Source organism: Mytilinidion resinicola, assembly GCF_010093595.1.
Source record: "Mytilinidion resinicola strain CBS 304.34 unplaced genomic scaffold BDZ99scaffold_1, whole genome shotgun sequence".
Taxonomy (NCBI): Eukaryota; Fungi; Ascomycota; class Dothideomycetes; order Mytilinidiales; family Mytilinidiaceae; genus Mytilinidion; species Mytilinidion resinicola.
In genome coordinates, this window is record NW_022985437.1 from 928,134 (window position 1) to 948,798 (window position 20,665).

Here is a 20,665-nt window from a genome sequence, read left to right on the forward strand (position 1 = left end):
ATAGACTGACTAATGATTGAGCGTGAGGCTGAAACGGATCGAAGAAATGACATTGAGATAGTGAAGAAGGATAACAGCAGGATTTAATGTTTTCGAGGCTGCCAGCACTCCACTGCCACCCATACAGTATCCCTACATCAGCATTTTGGTGCACCGGCAGATGAGGCTTTTGTCGCTCCGGGCGGGAGGGTCCATATTGGGATAATTGCACGAGGTGCAGATCTAACAAGGCTGAAGTCCCGTGTGAAAGATTAGACACAGCTAACAGGTCTGACTTGTATCTGCAGGTGCTGCTCTACGCGAATGTAACTACTCCTGCACGCGTGAGCCATGTTGTGTGGTGGTTGGTAAGGGAGAAGCACCTGAGAAGGCTGAACGTGTTGCACCGGCGTGGTCCAAGCTCACGGAGTCTTTCTTAACGTCCTTTCACTCTTGCATCATGAGAATACAAGGAAGCCAGCACATACTACAAAAACATCACATCAAATTCCTTACGAGAAGGCTTAAGTCCCTGGGTGATGGCCTGCCTGGACAGGGGTACACATCACTTATCCACGTTTCCCTATTGCCCCGATACACATTTTGCAGCTAATGCATGCATGCTGTATCGATGCCTGCATAAGCACTGGTGATAGGACAGGCATCCTGGCGTCTTGACAGCAGAATTGGGCGATGAGGCTCTATTCCAGCCTTGTTGACCTTTTCAGGCTGAGTATGGCCCCCGCACTCTGTCTAAGGCCCTAGAAGTCGCTGGCACTTCAGATTTCACTCCAGTGCCCCCTTCCCGCTATCTAATGAAAACTCGGTTATTAGATATTGTATCTGAATCTGCACAGGTACACTGGTTTGGCGCTGCTTGACCTGCTTGACCTGCTTGGGCCCATATTAAGAAGTTCGAAAGAAACGTTTTGAACAGTGTGGAAGACCTACAGGCTACTTCAAACGGCGTTATCCTCTCGTCCTTCGCCTTCTCATGAGCATCAAATGGCGCGCCTCTTTGCCAGGCAGACTCCAAACCCAGCACCGTTCTTATTTCCGCCATCTCAGAATTGGGATGGCAACGATGGCGCCTAGTCGACGTTTTTAAATTCAAGTTGGCAATCCACCCCAAGGCTTTCGGGTTCTTGTTTCAACGGCAGGTCAAGAGACATGGGTTTCACTTGTAGACGGTTGCGGTGGTGCCAGCCCTGAAGATGTGGCGATCTTCGAGGCGTTGAGCCTTTTCACTCGGCCTCAAGCCTGGGCTTCCGTACAAATATTTCGAGTATCTGGCGCTCGATGTGTATATTTAAATTGGATCTTGAGAAGCATCTTGGTTTCACCGGAAACGGACTCTATGGTTTGGATACCGTCGCTCTCGGCACCGATGGACAGAGTGGTCCAGCTCTCCCAAATCAAGTGGTTTCTGGAGTTGCTACCAAAGAGTACTTTCTAGGAGTCTTTGCTCTCGGACCCAAACCTACCAACTTCATAGGTACAAATAGGTCCTTGTCCTACATGAAGAGTCTAAAGGATGCTGCTTTAATACCAAGTCTCAGCTGGGGCTACACGGCTGGAGCTTCCTATCGTATGATATCTATCGTTGTCGGTTGTCCTAGACTATCAGCAACTGACGTCTTTGGCTTCCACGTGATATCTGTGACAAATTTGAAACCGCATTTGGATTAACATATGACGATTCCACAGACCGATATACGATCCATGACAACAACCGCAGCAAACTCCAACAATCTAACACCACCATTATATTCATCCTTAGCGCTAGTACCTATGGCGGCAATACTACCAACATCGTACTTCCCTATAGTGCGTTTGACCTCCAGGCAAGCTGGCCCATTTACGAGAATGCTACAAACTACTTTCCTCTTCGGCGCGGCGCCAACGACTCCCAGTACACTCTCGGTTGTGCATTTTTTTAGAAGGCATACGTGATTGCCGATTATGAGCGGTCTGAGTTCTCCGTCTCCCAGGCTGTATTCACGTCTCCGATGCCTTTGGAGAACATCATGGCCATCCAAACCCTGGGTAATGCATCAGTGCCGAACAACACAACATCACATCACTCATCTAGCAGTCACTCTCTTGCAGGAGGGGCGATTGCAGGCATCGTTATCGGCGCTATCGTGGGTCTTGTGATCATAACCGCTGCCACATAGTCATCCCTTCTCACTATTTTGAGACGCTTGGGTGTTGCCTTCTAATGCCCTTCTCTAAAGCCTTCTTGCTGCATAGGAAGTTAGAATGCTGATCAAGAGAGCTTCAGGGGATGCACGGGGACATATGAGGTAGTCTAGAAGAGGCCAAATCACGTGACAATTCCCAACTGATAACATGTTCCAGTACAATTTCTGTCAAGAAGCCATAGTGCTCAAGATAGGCTTAAGGCTGTGAAGTCACGGGAGAAAGCATCAATTATCATATACTCCATTTCAATGGTGTATTTTTCACTCCCCACTGCCCATGGATATCATCCGAGTATGTCCATTTGCATTCGCAGTCACAAATCCGGCCATCTACTCCTTCAGATCTCTGAACCATTTCAACCTCAGGCATGATATGCCGCCAACGCCATATCCCTCGCCCTACCCCAAGCCGAAAATCAAACCTGGGTGCGCATAATGGAGCCCCTTTCGGGCCAACCATTATGCTGCGGAAAGAAGATGAAGGTCCATGAAAATTAAGGTTTTTTCCGGGAAAGGAATGAAAAGGGAAGATTGAAGCGCTGCTGTGGATGGTGGTTTATACCTCTTTCGAATGCACAGCAGACCCCCTAATACGCAAGAGACCAGTATATGTAATGGAGCAATGCCAGTGACCAAATAGGAAGTGAGAGAGAGCTACTCGTCATGGCTATGAAGGTTGGACTGGTCGTCTGCTACGTCTGGTAGGGTGGATAGAGCAACAGACGGCACAGCGGACTTCGGAGCGCTGTATCCTGAATCCCAGAACCGAGTGCCGGTGTCATCGCGCTTTGTGTTTTCATGACTGTTGGATGGGGCTGTTGTAGCAGAAGCCGCTCGCGAAGTAGTACCATCGTCGTTGACATTGTCCTTGTCCATGTCCTCATCATCGTCTTGCATCTCACTAAAGTCGACACCGCTTTCCTTGTCATCGCCCTCATCTGCCGGCCCGTCCTTCGCTTCCTCAATGGTTTCGTCAATCTCGCCATCAAGGACTGATTTGAAACGGTCGTCTGCGCTAAGTAGAATTTCGAGAACATTCTTCCTCAGCATACGCTCAGCCCTAGGCATCACTTGGCCTGGACGAATGTGAGCTCCGCCGAGTATTACCATGTAGTCGCGGCGCATGTTTTCAAAAATAGCGTCTCCACGCTCCCTCATTGACTCGTCTACGGTTTCCACCATTTTCGATAAGCGCTCTTTGACGGTGTCGGTAGCATCGCGGAACATGGAATTCTTTTCCTGCTCCACGTGAACAGCCATGATGCCTTTCATGCGCACGAACATTCCGGTACCTGATACACATTTCATTAGCGAATTGGCGGTCTTCAGTAAAGAGGCATGCCTTACCGACTTGGCTACTGCAATTGTCGTAGCCTGACTGCATGGCTGCAGCGATGACCGGCGTGAACTCCCGATTGGCATCGCGCTGCCATTCAGTCATGATCTGTGCCATCGCACCGGCAAGATCCATGAAACTCTTCTGGTATTTGGGGAGCTGCTGGGCAAGGATAGCGAGGCCGTGTGTTGCAGTTCCGACCAGTTGAGCCCTCGTTTCCATGGCTTTGTGAAACGTGATCAGGTTATTGTACGACACACGAGTATAGTTCTGCAACGCATGTGGTAGCCGACGTTGGAAAGCGCGCTCCCACCCACTCGCGAGTCGCTTGGTGATGGGTTCGGCCAGTTCCGCGTTGAAGTCTCGTAGACCTTTCGACCCAGCAAACACACCATCTCGCCGAACTGTGGCCCTGTAGGTTCCCCAGTGCAGGCCGCCTTGATGTTGGGGGGCACTCCAACGGGCGGCAGTAGGCACAGCGTTTGTTGCAGCCTCTGATATCGCTTCATCGTACTTGTCATAGATATTCTCGGTGAGGCTATCTTTCATTTCGTTTGCGCAAGCTGTGACGGATTTCTCCAAGCCCTTTCCGAGTTCCTCAAGTTTCCTATTTAGGAATTGAGCTTGTTTGCGCCTGTCTTCGTCCGTGAAGTTGATGCCACTCCCATCGTTCGATGACCAAAGGTTCAAAGATGTAAGCAACTGGCTCAGATTGTTCAAGAAGGTGCGGCAGGTCGACGCCCTTCCAGCTTCCGTGAGCTTTTTGCAGTGAGCTTGTAGCTGAGGAATCCCAGTTTCGTCCACAGATGTGAACCCTGGCACGGGGGCATCCTTCTTGAGACGCCCGCAGAGTTTCTGGTAAGCCCTACTACTAACGCAAAATACTGGCAATGTGCGGGCAACATGGTCGTAGTCCCGGATGTCCTCATCAGGGTTGAAATTTCCCTCGTCTTGCTCCATTGCGTTCTCTTGGTCAAGCTCTTTGATTCCAGCAGCGAAATCTAGCTGAATTGCACCCTTAGAATATTGGTTGCGGCCGGCGATGCAGATTGCGCTCATCTTGGCTTTGACATCAGCACGTTTTTCCTTAAGTTGGCGTATATCTTGCCTTGCAGCTTTGATTTTTTCGTCCATCCCTTTTCTCTGGGTCCGAGCATTCTTTTTACTATCCTTTAGCTCGTTGATCTTATCATGGACTTGCTCCTCAGTGAGAGGAGTGCAGTCTGTACGGTTCTCATCGTCGGACTGCTCTCTATTGGAGTCGCCGGAACCGCTCCTGACTTCGAAGTCGTCGTCGGCAGAATCCGGTGTCCGATCTCGTCTTTTTTGAGACTTGGCCGGAGAAGAATTCCGCTTTCGCTTGCCTTTACTCTTCGGTGGATAAACTGTGCGGCCGTCTTGAACGTCGTCTTCAATTGTTCCCCAGGTTTCCAGCTCGTCGTCCATTTCCTCAATTATATCTGTGTATATTTGCTTGGATTCTTGGAACTCGGTTATCTTCTCTTCTAGATCCTTGACTTGATGATTCAGTGACCGCTCTTCCTGGTCAAAGTCAGATACTTCCTCATCCAAACCAAGACTGTCGGCGGCTTCAGTAATCGAGATATCATCTGTTTTGCTACAAATGAACGTGATGTTGGAGTATGTCCCGTCGTACTTTAATTGACGTTTAAAGGAATCCCCCAGGAGAGATTTGGCTGCTTTATCATCAACCGCGCGGTTGATGGGGGCAACGATCCAAAGTCCAGTACATTGTTTCATGTACCCTTGGGCGACGGCTGATCTGGCCGCGTTGGAGTCGTGCACACCAGGAAGGTCCACAATCACAGCCCCAGTTGACAACGCAGGAGACTTGGTGTAGATCTTCACCACCTTGATCAACGGCCAGAACTCCATGGTTTTCTTTTCCTTTTTTTTCTCAGCATACTTGCCGGCGACCTTCGTATCCTTCTCTTTGCTATCAACGTAATGCTGAAGTTGGCTGTAAAATCTATCAGGCTGCGATTCGAAGATCTTTCGAGTTTTTCCAAGCACGTTCATGACCGACTTGTCCCTCAAAAGTGACTCGACCGTGCTGCCAGCCAGCATATCCTTAGTCTTCTGAGGAAATACAGCTTTGAATTTAGCCCAAGCCACTCCAGCCTCACTATCTGGATCAGTGCAATCTCTGGAGACTTCGCCGTCAGGACCAAGAAGATCTTTGAGCAACACGCTCATCTCTTTCTCCCAGTCTGCCTTGCTAATGAACTCGATTTCGGCAGAATACTTCTTGCGTTCGTCCTTGCTATCATTCCACGACATTTCTGTTACAACTGCAGTACATGCGCGCATGCAGTTGGTGGGGACGAGTCGCTCCTCATCAAGCATCGCGTTAATAACGCTACTCTTTCCAGCACCGGTGTTGCCTACGACACCTACGACGGTGCGTTGTCGTATCGCGAGCTTGCGAACGCTATCGATCGACGCAACCCATTGCTGCGCATCGGGAATGGCTCCGAAGTTGGCCGAGAACGTCTCTTGAAGATTGTTCAGCAAAACCAGGGCTTTACGTACTCCCATTTCCAAAATATCCGGAGACGCGTCGTCCATTAATCGTTGAAGATGCTCCGTCGAAGGCGTTGGCGCTGGCTCTAGCTCTGGCGACTCATCCTTCGTCTGAGCGGCTTCGGCCATAATGGAATCACCATCAGCTTCGATACTAGATATACCGGGTGGAGGATCCTCTTGCTCATTCTTGATCTGGGGCTTCGTGTTCTGTGGTGATTTAAATCTTGTAGCCCTAGCCCCCATATCCGGCGTGGAGCTCCGAACGGCCTGAGGGGCAGTGGCCTCACGGAGACCCTCCTGAACTGAAGTTGGGCCAGTGGACTCTGGAGGACTATCAGCCATGTTCTCATCTCTAGTCGCATTGTTTGCAGTAGTCGTGCTGTCGGGCACGACTGACAACGGCTGGGGTGCCTTCGCGTTACTAGGGGTTATTGACCGGAGTTGCGATTCCGCTGTCAATTGTCGGTTGACAGGCTGCAGAGCGGGTCGAGGTGCTTCAAATCTCAGCACAGCGCGAAAGATGACGATGTTATCACCATAGCTGTTCAGGTCGGCAAGTTGGGCACTGTCCGCAGGCGCCTTGCCGTCCAGTTCCAAAGATATCTCGTCGGGGAATCGCTTCTCGTATTCCGAATTGAGTATCTGCACGGTAATTCTCTGTCGCAACATGTTAGCTAGACCTTACTGGGGTTGGGGCAGGCTACAAACCCCATGTGCTTTGATCCAGAGGAAATCGCCTTCAGTCGATGGTTCCGCGTCGGCAAGGTCATGCTTCAGGATACCAACCCAGTACCGCTTTTTTGCGATCTCCTGGTCAGGCTTGAGGGTTTTCGCCTTCTCATGAAATGCGCGATAGTCCATGCTGAGCACAGCGGTACGCGCAGAACCGCCGGCCAGACGAGAAGGAGTCGGCTTCGACAACAGGTAGATGGAGCGCGCGCGTCGGGGTGGCGCAATTGGCTCCAGTGAGGAAGTCCTATTGATGGAGTAGCATAGAAGTTTACGTATACTCAGGTTGGGTCCTCATAGACGCAGGGTTGGTTAATGATCGTTGTGAAGGCTGTGGGTGAAGTCGCGTGCAAGTGAGCAGGTCAAGTCACCAGAAGATCCGTGGAGCGCGATTACGGTTAGTGCGGTCCCGAGGTCACGGGTGCACGTGCAGTAGCGCACTATAAGTGGTATGAAAAACATTGGTACTTCAAGTGGATACTGCCCTCTTCCTCGTCACAAAGATTCAAATAGTGTTCCGTAGAAGAATGCCCAGGTATTTATCAGCTTCTTCAAGCCTCCAGATGACTGCTTCAATGTTAACAGAAAGGCATGTTTGCAGCCGGTCACAAGGATATTCTGCAATAAAATTGCGCTGGGCACAGGGTTGACTATAGAAAACGTTCATCCAAATCTGAACTGAAGGATTTGTGACTATCACTCCATGTACCACAGAAAGACCTCCCTAGAACAACATGGTGCGTCTATTTGATGTGACGGAAAAACTGATCTATCACTCCGTAGAGTTCCCGGCACAATTGGATAGGTATGCTCTGCCCTCATCTTTGGTGCATGTCAGCTGCGGAGCTTACAGTACTAGGCCATGCCTCCATCTAAACGAATCTGTCATTGCTTAGATGCATTCTCAATCGACACGCACCACAATCTGAACCGGACCAGCTAAGACACTGGCGGTTGGCGCGCTTCCAAGAGTCGGCTCATATCACGCGTTGGTAAAACTTACCTCCGGCCTAGATCTTCGGTACTACGCCCATGCCCCAAGCAGTGTTGACCAGGCATACACAGAGGTAAGGCCATGAGGCACTGCTTTCTACCTTCCTATCGAACTACCGTAAGCTGTCAGCCATAGCCAGCACGCACCGTTGGTGTTTGGCCGTGACTTTGTTAAAGTTAACAATGCCTTTGTCCAATCTCTCCGCAGCCTTTATCATCGCCATATATCCAGATTGTCTTTGTTCTCAGAGTCCGCCTTTAAGATGGGTATCGTACACAAAGCTATTGTTGGGCCATGGTCGTTTGATTATGTCTTTGTCATCGAGCCTACACTCAACATGTAAAATGCGTTCTATAGTCTGGGAGGCGATAAGTATAGCTGGTTAGCACGGAAAGGAAATTCCTACCTCTAACTCGACTTACTGAGCTTGATTCTACTCGGTTTGCCAACTACCATGGGCATATCCGCTCGAGCAGACGAGGATGCTGCAGCACGAACACCACAGAAGCTCATCGCGTATGCCAACTCCAATGATCGCTACCGTCTCTTCAATGATGTGTCTGTACCCTTCCCAGATCTAGAGGATAACATACATCCAGTCTTTCGACGATCAAACTTTCGCAATGTGGGATTCTCTCTCTACCAGAAAATCCGGCCCAGCCTTCGATTGGCGTCGTTGTTTCTTGAATCCGAAGCAATGCTTGGATGGTTTATCCGTCCAGCCTTCGGAACGCCGATTCCAGCGTCACAATCGCGAAAGGTTTTCTTGACAGAACCCAAGCGTTCCCGACAGCGAACGGCAGAAATGATTCGCGAAATCCGCTCCTTACTAATAGGTTTGTCGTACAGTGTCGAATTTCACTTTGTCGAGGAGTTGAAATGCTTTGCTCTCACGTGTAAAGACACCAGCAAGGAGACATCGTACCTTGCTAAATTCTGGAGTCCAGTCTTCACGTCGGCCCACCCTACAACCATAAAACTCCGCGACACCAATAGGGAGTTTATTGAATACGACTATTCTTCCAGCAGCCTTTGCGACAGATTACGCTTTGACTTCATGTTCGCGACTACGATCCTTCACGAGTTGACGCATGCATTCGGTATTATGATTCGAGGTAACTTGAGAGAACCGTACTACGACTTGACTGATCCCCAAGCAGAGTTCGGATGGTCATGGGAACGCTTCGCTTTAACAGGTATCATCAACCCTTTCGATCGGACATCAGCTCGAGTATCCTTCTTGATGTGGAAGGTATGGCTCGACGACGACGAAGCGTACGCTAACGGGGGAAAGGAGTGGACTGCAGTGCCAGTTCAATGGGTCAGTCAATGGTTCCAAAAGTCCACTTGGGATGCGATCGCAGAGTACGGACCTGAAGCAGTCGCGCCGCCTTCTTGCGACCTGAAACTACACTGCACACGCGATGGACTCTATACAGTGCTTTCAGACAACGAGGAGGTCCTGAGGGACGTTCTCGAGCTGAAGTCGGAAGCATTGGCCGCTCATCGGTCGACATTGCCTGGAACGAAACCGTCTTCTCTGATGAGCGTGAGAACCATCAAAACAAACAACAAAACTCATCCGACCTTTGCGCAGGAGACAATCGCAAGGAGATTGGTGAGTGTCTCATCTCGAGCCTCTCGCGCTCTTGATCAAGCTGGTCTAACTTTGGGCGCCATGCCTCCACTCCTGCATGGGACTGCACTCAAACGTCGACGAGAAGGGAGTGCCGGCGACGCCGATAGTGACGATGGGGTAAACTCACCTCATTCGCGATGGAAAAGACCCAGAGTCTGATTATGGCATCAGGTGCATGAAACCACCGTGTCACAGTCCACCAATAACCCCCAACGACATATGCCACCATCTAAGAATAACCACGAGTATCCACGGCAAGACGCTGCTGGCAACAGCACGAGATCGAAAAGAAGCATACGTCCGACTGGCTCGGTGGGACTCGTGCACTATTTGATGTACACTTTTTTGCTATTTTGATCTTCTCGCATTCATGACACCCATTGTAGCAGAGGTAGGTTTGTGTGCGACTCATGCCGCTGAACACTCCCTTCTAGATCTGATCACTATCGATTACTCCTCAAGCTAGCACGACCGCTTTCGGCAGAGAAGATTTCTCATCATCGCTCTAACGCCTCGGATTCTTGGCTAGTGGCTAGCATTGCTTCCCGTGAAGCGTATTCTGAGCCGCTCATCACAGAGTACCACACTCTCAGAAGTAAGATTTTTCTTACATAGCCATCCGGAGTATTAATTGCCATGTTAGGCTTCGATCATGATGACTATAGAAAACGCTCACCTCCGTCTCACTCACCCCATACCTCGCACAACTATCAATAACCCATTCCGGTCCAAACTTACAGGCCATCTCATGCTTACTCCTTCCCCACGCGCGGCTTTGTAATACCTCAATCATCCCGACCCATGCAAGTCTTTGCCCGTGTCCGCTTGCCTCGCATCAGCATCAAATCTCCACCCCCCAAAAAGGCAGCGCCCGTTCCCCAAGAAGCGAGAGACACAATCATCATAATCGGCGGCACAGGCAACCAACCCCACATTCGGCAATCTTGCTCTTCTAGCCCAAAAGGGCAAGTTAATAGATGCAAGGCTGGGCCGGCTGTCGGGCCCTGCACTGCTCACTCGTGTTGCCAGGCATCAATCTGGGGCCGAGAGATCGGTTGCACGTCTGCACTATTCCCAGCCTCGTGGATGTACGTGGGTAGGGTATACGACTCCCCAGCATCTAAAGATACGCACAAGCAGCATTTCCCTAAAGAGATCGACTGGAAACCTTGCCCCTTGGGGTAATGACGATCGATTTGGAGTGAGGCGTGGACTGCGAGAGAAGGCACCGCCAGTTCGCCGGGACAAACGAAACTCACGCGACTGGCTATCTTTGTAGCGAAGTTAATAAACACTCTGTTTCTTTTCATAGTTCTTCGATAGTCGTAATCGTACTACATACTTCTCGTGCTGCAAAGTTGCTTCCCACACATCACCACCGCGCCCAACCCATAGCATCTAGACAAGCAATTCCATATTCCAAATAGCAAATATCCATTATCTGATAACCATTTAAACAACCCCTCCAATGCAAGCCCGCTCAACTGGTAGCAATCCCGACCCCAAAAATCCGACGATCTTAGTCGAATCCCGTTTCCCCGCCCAACTCACAAACTAAAATCTATAAATACAACCCCAAGCCAACGAGCGTGTCGTCACCCACAGAAAAAAAAAACAGACCACCCGGAAGCCGTTCCCGTCCCGCACCGCATGCATCCTTTGCCCAACTCTGCTATCTTTGAACGGGTTGCTGGCACATGTACGCCGCGCGCAACACACTTTATTCGAGAAGGCATAGTTTCCGATGACCTAGTCACTCCCCCGATTTTCTGCATTCGCATGCAAGCTATTCCCCATTTGCGTCTAGAAGGGCTCTCTGAGAGACGCCTTGCTGAGTTATTCCCGGGTCCGCTCCTCCCATGCGTCTGTACGCTTGCTGGACGAACATCTGGACCCGCGCAGTATCCCCGCGCAGAACCTAACATAGTCCCCCCCCACATGTACTACTCGTCCACGGCTTCTAACTGCATTGCTCGCAGCACTCGGCCGAGCCGTGTGGGTCGCGTATGCATGTCAGACTCGAGCTGCTCGGGATGGCGACATCCAGATGTTGCTTGTGTCCCCAGTGGCCTCTCTCGTCCGCCTCGCTGCTTTTGGTAGTGGAGATGCTAATTTGGAATACGGCGTCGGAGATTAGGAAGAGGCTCATCTCGTGTTGCAAGAGAGGCCTTTCACACGGTGACGAGGAAAACGTAGGTTTGGAAAGTGAGGACGAGATAGGGATGAATAGATGGATGGATGAATAGACCGAAACGACCGTTGTGGCGCGGTGGACCTTAGATATATACAGTTTCCATCTGCTAGATATACTCAAATTCGAACTAAAACATCTTAATCGTCTTTCTTCTTTCAAACGAGGGTATCAATAATGCGTGCTCTAGAACTCATACGCTCAGAAAACTCGTAAACCAGAGACAGAAACCCATCTTTATTGAAAATCCGTGGAGACCTCAACCTAGGTGATAAAACACTGGGAGATCTAGAAAAGAAAACACAAGTATGACTCCTGGCTCTTGCTAGTGACCTCCATGGCGGCATCGTCACCGCCTCCCCCTACTCCTCCAGCTCCGTTCCAACTCAGCAGCCCGCCGCGCCGCCTCAGCTCTCCGTGACTCGTGCATCTCTGCCTGGCTCTGTGCGTAGTTTGGCAGCTCGTCGTCGTCGTGGTTGTCCTCATCGCCCGACAATCGCTCCAGCTCGTCTGCAATGCGCTGGGACTGCGAGCTGTACCCATAGGAGCCGGACGTCTGATGCTGCGCAGGATATTGCGGCTGCGCGCGCGAATACGAGTGCGGTTGGCTGTGCGGACTTGAGAGGTCCAGAACGGGCGCGGACACGGGAGCTGGATTGAGAGTTTGGCTGGTGCGGATGAAGAGCGAGGGCGTGGCACCGGGTGGAGACAGCGGACTTTGCATGTCGAGAAATCCGGGTGGTAGACCGCTCGTTGCTTCGACAAAGAGCCGGTACTGGGCGGCGTCTGCAAGTGCTTCGGGCTCCTGGTACTGCATGCTTGATGAGGGAGCGGTAGTGGCCACAGGAGTATCAAACTGCGTCTCTGGGAAAGTCCGGCGCGCTCGTACAGGCTGCGGCTCGAAGCTGGGCTCGTAGGATGAATGGCGGTAGGACTGTGGTGCGCGGTCCTGGGGAGAGGTGGGCGAGACCACATGGGCTGACACGGAGCGGGTGAAGAGCGACGAAGGGGCGTCCATAGGAGAGGGCGGCATGCTGCGGGCTGACAATGAAGGCACAGTGAGAGCTGGCGTGGACTGTGCGGGCTGATAGTACGAGTAGGGCGTGAGTCCGCCCTGTTGCGTGGACGGCCGAGAAGGGAAATAGGAGTTGGAGTCTGGCATCGGGGGCTGCTGTGGTCTCGGGGCATCGGACTCTGGCTTCCGGCGGATAAGAGAGCGCAGACTGGAAGGCATCCGCTGCTTTTTGTCTGAGGTGGGCGAGGCTGGGGGCTGGGAGAAATACTGCTGTGCGGGAGAGGTCCTCTGCGCGTTCGCCAGATTGGGGGTGGGATTCGCCGTCGTCGAGGTCTGGTAGGCAGACTGCTCGTCTGAGGGCCACGGCGAGTGCTGGCCCACAGGCCGGCGGTGAATGTTGCTCGCCATGCACGGCGGGTCAATCTGGAGCAGCAGGAGAGACGACTTGAGCAGCTGGAGGGAAGTATACGAGATATAGTCGGGGCGGGCGATCGACGGAGGGGTGTCCGACTGGCTGCAGGGTAGCATTGTTCTGCAGGCCGGGGTGTCGATCAGGTGGGATATTTTAGAGGCGTGGTGGTGCGGCCCTCTGCGTCGCGCGTGCGGTGTGGTGAATAGATGTCCCGAGATGGCTGCTTAGGTGGTGCCAAGCGGTTGTGGAGGCGAATGCAATGGAGCTGCACGACTGGATGCGGCAGAGATGGCAGAATTGGGAGAATTTCGTCGGCTAGCTGAGCATGCTCACAGCAGCTGGGACCAGAGCCCATTATGTGTTGCGACGCTGGCCCGTGGATGCCTCGCCCAGGGCCTCCTGAAGGATCGCTGGGGCTTCATCGCCCAGCGGAGATTGAGGCAAGACAGTGCTTCGAGCGCTGGCCCTGATCTGGCAGGCCTCAGGATCTGCTGCGGCGGATCAGTTGGATGATGCCCAGACGCGAGGGGAAGACGCTCTGCCTCCGCCGTGGGCACGACCTGCGGCGCGATGCGGCTCATGCCCGTCTCAGCCCGCCCGGTGAGCAGTCTGCGCGGTGGTTTGGGCACCTGGGGGGCACGCGGGTGGCGTCAGCGGGCGACTGAGGCCTTCTGCAGCGGAAAGAGCCTGTCGTTCGGGCGACAGATGCCGGCGCTGGCGTGAAGTTGGTGAGAGACGGGCTATCACGAAGGGTTTGCACAGCCTCACCCGCCAAAAATAGCCAGCCAGCCAAGCGTCGTATTTCTGGAGCCGAGGCCTGCTCGCCCTCCCTCAGTGCATCAGTCCCGCATCGAACCTCCCTGCCGCAGGAGCTTCGAATCCTCGCCTCTCCACCCAAGAGATGCATGTTCGCCGCCGCCTCCATCCTCAATCCATTCCAGGCGGCATCGCGACGCCAGACGCGGGGACTTCGCGACGTCGGGTGTCGTTGCGCTGAACCGGGCAAAGTCTTGCGTTGAATCCTGAGGCACGGAGCCCCTGTGGAGCAGCCTCCTTCACCCTTCACCAGGCTCGGGCACATCGTGGTGCTATCTTCAGCCTCGCCCAAGCCTGTCATGCTTTTGGGCGCCTCAATAGACTTCGTCGCTTGCACACCGCTTGAGTGCTCGCCTGAGTCTTCGCCGGTGTATTTTAGACCACTTCGCAGCCGCTTTATATAGCATGGCATCTGCCTATAAGCATCTCTAATAGTCACAGCTACCAACACCCATCTCGCATCAGACCAGAGTGGCGATCCTTTCCATCGTGCCAATCCGGAACAGCGGCACGTGAGCGGGCACCACGTCAACGTTTCGCCTTTCTCTCCGCACGGCTGCGACGACACTGTGGACTGATGGGCATCCACCTTCTGCTTCGGGTAACCTTCTGGAAAGAGGCGAAACCGGGGACCATCGCGTGGTGCCTTTGTCTCTTGCATATGACGGAATTCTACATCCCACTAGTACTTACTACTTCATGGCTATGCAAAAGATGGCCAAATCTTCCATGGCCCGAGATGTAGATCGTTCGCTGTGTATCGTTGCCGATACGCCGACTCCAAGGTTCATTAAAGTCTTAGACATTATGTAGTAGCACGACCAATACATTAGCCTTCAATACATTCCAAAAGTCTACAGGATTCTGCATACCCTTGTTCGTACCTCCAGACTCGGGAATAACTGTACCACCTCACAGCCTCACCCTATAGTCCAGCCTCGCATTCACTCACCATCTTCCATACCAAACCCTAATCTCACTTGGAGCAAAATAACTTCCTCCCCAAGGAGACATGCATTTGTGACTCCACATTTGGGCGTCTTACAAGGTTGACAAATAATGTGATCCTCTAGGCCGCCAATCCGAAAGTGTGATCGCTGAAGCCAACGTCTCTCTCGACCGAAACGGGACAAGCTTCAAAGGTACAAGAATGTACGGATCCTTCGGGTATTTAGCTCCTTGTCGGAACGTGGGGCCAAGTTGGTGATCGCGACTTGGGGGTATAATCCTTCGTGGTTCAGGAAGTCAAACTTTACCGAAACCGAAATGAGGACCAGAACGTACGAGGAACAGCTCCGCCGCGTGGGCCCACATTCTCTCAAGTCTTTTCATCCAACCCAAGACTCCCAAAGCATTCGCCATGCATGTAATTGAACATATGTAAGAACGGACATCTTCGATGTACGCTCTCAGCCCCGCAATCCAACATTCTCGGCTGCAACAGGAAATTGCCCTATCATATTCTTAGATGCATATAATCTATACAGTATGTCCTGCTCTTTCTTGATCAATCTCTACGCTTTGTTGGCGAAGTCAGAGAGATCCTACATACTCGGCCTCTTTGTTCTTCGGAGCTTGTAGGTATCTCACTTAGACTTTTGCTCCAACCCTAACGCTACTCCATCAGCTCTCTATACGAACCTCGAGCAAGGACACTAGACTTCAGATTTGCCAATCTGCATTACAAGTGCTCGCCGCTATCAACATGCACCAGCCAACTCTCACAAATTTGGACACATTCTTGACACCTCGAAATCGCAATCAACCCTTCTCAAGAGTGCTGTTGACACTTGCAAAAGGCAAGTAACTCGTTAGTACGAACTAGCAGCTCTACACTCCGTGTTTCCGTATTATTCGCGTATCATGCAGCTTTCAATTCTACCTACCACTCCGGTCGACTAGCTGAGCCACCTAGACGGCGCCGATAGGACGTCGAAAATCAACATTCATCTCCCGCTCTCTCGAACCCGACACGAGCATTACCTCGTCCACTTCTAGCCCCTATTCTTAGAGTACACCAGTTTAATTCTAGACATACACGATTACAAGATTCAAGTTTTATTTCTCGAGATGTGGATCATTCTCTGACTGTTTTAGGCCAGCCACTTCACCTAGTTAGGCCCCCACCCCCTCAACTCCTCATCCTCGTTAAGTCGCCATGCGAATCTCGGACCAGCGTAAGACCAAGGCACTCGTATAAGACGTGACGCTAGAGTTTCTTAGAGCTGTCGCAGTAACTCGAAACGTAAGGTCGTCTGGAGTCGAGCACCCTCGTCATGACGGCTGCGATGCTACTCATAAGGCTGCAGGGAAATAAGTGTTGCAGCAAAGGAGTGGCTTTTGCGGTTTGAGTATCCCGAAACCCGGGGCATAAGAATACTGCATTTTTGACCCGTTGATCGGATGCATAGTTGAGACTCTGCGATACTAATTAGAAGCCTGTCGTTCAAGCACACTTCGATCTATCCACCGCCGACCTAGTGCCAGGTCCCAAGTACTCAAGTTGAAATAGTTGCCAATAAGAGAAGTTCATCCAGCTAGTCTATGCCTCCTAGAGCTAGTATTTCATCGGCCCGACCCCGAGCGTCCAGCAAGCGATGTCGGGTCGCTGCCACATTTGTTTGCTATTCACAAGACCATCACAAGGCGTTCGGAAACTTCCACTGATTTAGGCCACCCTCAATGCAGGGCAATTTGCATGCTTACGCATGTCCTGAATCCTTCGTATTCCTAGCGCTTCGAGCCCTCTGCAGCTGTGCCCCGCCGGGCATGTTAAATCCGGGTTCCCCGCTGTCAAATGCACCAGGTGCACCCTCTCCTACCTACTCCGCAGGCTGAATTCAACAATCTACTTGGGTCGTTATCTGCGCATTTCTAAGCTTCAAACCCAGAGTTCTAGAGTGGGTTGCCCGGCCTTGTCTTCTTGAAAGTCATCCCGGCAACTTTCTTGTATCTGCTCGTTGTTTCTCCTCTCAATTGCTCAAAGCGTACTGCGTTGATCCCTACACTCCAAGAGGTATGCCTGGGCCAAAGAGACACATCGAGACTCGTCTTCTCATCAACGGGGAGGTAATGCACTCTTGTGAACCTGCTATATCAGATCTTGCTGATTCTGACTTGCAACGTAGCTTGTCGAGTCCGAGAAGACGTTTGACTTGATCAACCCCGCCACTCTAGAGCCGGTTGCCAAAGGTTCGTTGTGTTTCCCTAGGGAGCCAGTATTACAAGCATCCAAAAAGAACTATAATAACAGAATCATCTAGTCTACGAAGCCTCAGAAGCAGACACAAACGCCGCCGTTGCGGCCGCCAAGGCCTCCTTCCCAGCCTGGTCCGCCCTCAGCGTCGAGCAGCGAGCTGTCCCCCTGAAGAAACTGGCTCAGCTGATCCGCGAGAACCATGACGAACTCGCAAGCCTCGAAGCCATGTCTATGGGCCGGCCCGTAACCCATTTCTTCGACGCCATGGAGGCAGCATCCCGGATCGAGCACTACGCCGAAGCCGGGTACGAAGTGCAGGGCACGACAAGCATTCAAACCCCTGGATACGTCAACATGACCTTCAGACAGCCCTATGGCGTAGTAGCAGCCATCATCCCCTGGAACTATCCCCTTTTGTTCTTGGCTGGCAAGTTGGCCCCCGCGTTGATCACGGGAAACACAGTTGTGTTGAAGAGCAGTGAGAAAGCCCCTTTGACCGTAAGCATACAATTATCACTCTCGTTCCCTCATAATTATCTATACAAGAAAATCGCAACTAAAAACTCTCCCAGTCCGCCAAAATCGCCACCCTCGTCCTCGAGGCCGGCTTCCCCCGGGGCGTCTTCAACATCATCACAGGCTTCGGCAACATCTCCGGCTCCATCCTTTCCCACCACATGGACGTGCGCGCCCTCACCTTCACCGGCTCCGGGCGCACCGGCCGCCTCATCCAAGTCGCCGCGACGAAATCAAACCTTAAGCACGTGCTGCTCGAGCTCGGCGGCAAATCGCCCGCCATCGTCTTCGCCGACGCCGACCTCGACGACGCCGTCGCCGCGACGGTGCAGAGCATGAAGCAGAACAGCGGCCAGGTCTGCATGGCGAACAGCCGCATCTACGTGCAAGACAGCATCGCCGAGAAGTTCATGGCGGCGTACCAGAAGACGTTTGCGCTGGTCACGATGGGGGATACGCTTGACCCCGCGACGAACCACGGCCCGCAGGCGGACGCGGTGCAGCACGAGACTGTGCTGCGGTATATCGAGGACGGGAAGAAGGTTGGGAAACTAGTCGTGGGTGGCGAGGCGGCGACGGAGCATGATGGGTTCTTTATCCGCCCGACTATCTTCACTGAGGCGCCTGAGGACTCGAACATCATGAAAGAGGAGATTTTCGGTCCGGTGGTTAACATCAATACCTTTGAGACGGAGGAGGAGGTCTTGGCGAAGGCGAATGATACCGAGTTCGGGCTGTATGCGAGCGTGTTTACGAAGGATATTGATCGGGCGATGCGGTTTGCCAAGGGGCTGGAGAGTGGCGTTGTAGGTATAAACTGCACGAGCCCGACGCACATGAAAGATGGGCCGTTTGGTGGGTATAAGAGCTCTGGCAGCGGGAGGGAGGGTTATAGGTATTCGATGGAGAATTTCTTGGAGACGAAGGCTGTGTGTATCAAGCTCGGCGGGTCGGCTGGTTTGTAAATCGTTCTCAATGATAGAAGGAACGCAATTGGAACTTCACATGATGATATCCATGACTCCAAGGCCGCACAGCACCTCTCAAGAGCGGTGCGAGTAAAATGGCGAATGGACTTATGGGAGCTTGGCTTTGCAGGGGCGTGGATACTTGGTAAACTTCTAGTCCTCATTAAGACATTCTCATGCACGAAGACTTCCTCGGAATTCGAGTCGCCTACCCCGGCTGCATCTTTTGACTTCAGTTGGTCGGATCGCGAATTTTTCAGCCTTGCGAATTAATTTCAGGTGAACACCGACATACATAAGCATGCTGGCGCCAGAACACGTCAGTCTTAAGCCTTCCCCCCTCTTTCTTCTTAATTTTCTTCTCTTACACGACAATATATCAACCCAGCCAGAGCATTTTGCTTCGAGCCTATATCTCCTCCCGCCAGATACAGCATTCAACTTTCAGCGTTCGTTGAAATGGGCCGAACGCAGCGCTCAGCCTCGTGGGCTCTTCTCGTCTTTTTGAACCTGGTAACGACTACATAATGCTCCAATACCACATACAACAACGAAACCTCTTCGCACTCACGCAAGACTGGATGGCGAGACGGCCCCAACGAGCGAGGCACAATGACACTAGTTTGGACTTGTCTGACGACAATCATCGCCTGCACTTGGACCATACTTCATCTCAACGTGCCCCATCCGACCGAAAGCACGTGGACTATCATACGACGCAAAGCGAAATGGATGATTGCCACTATTCTGTTCCCGGAGTTCATCTTCTCGAAAGCAATATGCGAGCTTCATATGGCCATTGATGATCTACATGGCATGAAAGAGAAGGAAGACATACTCAAGAGTCTGAAGGGTGACAGAGAGACTGGTTGGACTGTTAAGTATGGACGTGGAGCACAGCTGTTACATTACATGTTCCGAGTATTTGGTCAGGAACCTGTCCGACATTTACCGAAGAACAAACCGGCCACTCGCGATGCAATAGAAATCAAAGAACCAACACCTCCGGCGGTCTCGACCAGCGGTCCTGCTCGTTATACCACTTTCGCCGACTATTCCGAGGCGGCTCGCACATGGACACTCACTCATTCCTATTTTGCTAGTACGTAAATCCGAGGTTCAAGTTTACAATCTGCTGCAGGTGTGCCTTCTGTCTTGGGATATCACCCTGGCAGTGGTTCAGTGACCTTATTTTATAGACACGCTCTATATCTCTAATCTTATGAACACACGCTAATGCTGGAGTTCTGAACTCAGATATGGGAGGCTTGCTCCATGTTGGCCCGCTCCATGATGGCCCTTCCCCTTCCGCTCCATATTTCGGGTTCATCACAAGACATAGGCTCGACCCCATCACAACACTCAGGTTGCAGCACTACAACCTAGGATCAACAACTCATATGCCAGAAAGCTACTCTCCGAACATCAGCTGTAGAGAACCCAGCTGAAATCTCAGCTGTGCAGGGCTCATCTGAACTTACTAGCGCGCCACCCTGGGGGTGGCCCCCTTCCTTCCCCTAGTATATATACAACTAGCTAGACGTCTATAGAAATCAGAGTTCACATCAATTTCAACCTGAGTACAACACATGGGCTGTTGAATTGCTGTATCAACAAAAAGCACAGTGTCTTTAGTCACCTTGCGCTAAGTAAGAATGATATCAAAGACAAATCAAAGGCCGACTGGTTCTCGAAGTCCATTGCTATCCTTCAAATATCCTGGCTAGTCGTGTCTGTGATCACGAGGACCGCACGCAATTTGCCATCTAGTCAGCTCGAAATTTGCACAGTTGCATTTGCTGTTCTGGCTGCAGCGACATATGCGGCAAACTGGTCAAAGCCAAAGGACGTAGGGTCTGCGGTACCATTTGAGCTATCAGAACAGAACAAGGACACTTGCGAGCTAGTCGATAATACTGGCCACTATGGCCGTTCTTTTTTTCAGCGGTTACTCAGGCCCACAGCGTATGATCGGACAGAATTTAATCCGTGGAAAGGTAGGATTAGAAATGACGCAGTAAGAGCACATCAGCTTGAGTCACAAATACCTGAGATGGCAGTCTGGATCGCAATCTCGACATCGCTATTTGGGGGATTACATTGCTCAGCCTGGTGGTCTA

General features: G+C 51.8%; 5 protein-coding genes across 5 annotated transcripts; 3 read left to right on the top strand and 2 right to left on the bottom strand.

The window, feature by feature from the left end:
• Positions 1-2,837: 2,837 nt before the first annotated feature.
• BDZ99DRAFT_373364 (uncharacterized protein) lies at positions 2,838-6,192 on the bottom strand (the record flags this gene model as incomplete). Its single annotated transcript, XM_033714865.1, has 2 exons — positions 2,838-3,475; positions 3,531-6,192. The coding sequence occupies 2 exons, from the start codon at positions 6,190-6,192 to the stop codon at positions 2,838-2,840; spliced, it is 3,300 nt and encodes a 1,099-aa protein (XP_033584036.1).
• A 2,051-nt stretch (positions 6,193-8,243) lies between these two features.
• Positions 8,244-9,622, top strand: BDZ99DRAFT_529299 (uncharacterized protein; the record flags this gene model as incomplete). Its single annotated transcript, XM_033726400.1, has 1 exon — positions 8,244-9,622. The coding sequence occupies one exon, from the start codon at positions 8,244-8,246 to the stop codon at positions 9,585-9,587; it is 1,344 nt and encodes a 447-aa protein (XP_033584037.1). The 3' UTR covers positions 9,588-9,622.
• Positions 9,623-11,748: 2,126 nt separating this feature from the next.
• Positions 11,749-13,269, bottom strand: BDZ99DRAFT_8417 (uncharacterized protein). Its single transcript, XM_033728954.1, has one exon. It carries the CDS (start codon positions 13,160-13,162, stop codon positions 11,969-11,971), a length of 1,194 nt encoding a protein of 397 aa, XP_033584038.1. The 5' UTR covers positions 13,163-13,269; the 3' UTR covers positions 11,749-11,968.
• Positions 13,270-16,517: 3,248 nt separating this feature from the next.
• BDZ99DRAFT_404450 (aldehyde dehydrogenase) lies at positions 16,518-18,744 on the top strand. The gene is made up of 4 exons (XM_033716393.1): positions 16,518-16,931; positions 16,991-17,054; positions 17,126-17,559; positions 17,634-18,744. Exons 1-4 carry the CDS (start codon positions 16,881-16,883, stop codon positions 18,540-18,542), a joined length of 1,458 nt encoding a protein of 485 aa, XP_033584039.1. The 5' UTR covers positions 16,518-16,880; the 3' UTR covers positions 18,543-18,744.
• Positions 18,745-18,895: 151 nt separating this feature from the next.
• On the top strand, positions 18,896-20,131 carry BDZ99DRAFT_8476 (uncharacterized protein). Its single transcript, XM_033728959.1, has 2 exons — positions 18,896-19,647; positions 19,803-20,131. The coding sequence occupies exons 1-2, from the start codon at positions 19,158-19,160 to the stop codon at positions 19,991-19,993; spliced, it is 681 nt and encodes a 226-aa protein (XP_033584040.1). The 5' UTR covers positions 18,896-19,157; the 3' UTR covers positions 19,994-20,131.
• The last annotated feature ends 534 nt before the right edge of the window (positions 20,132-20,665 follow it).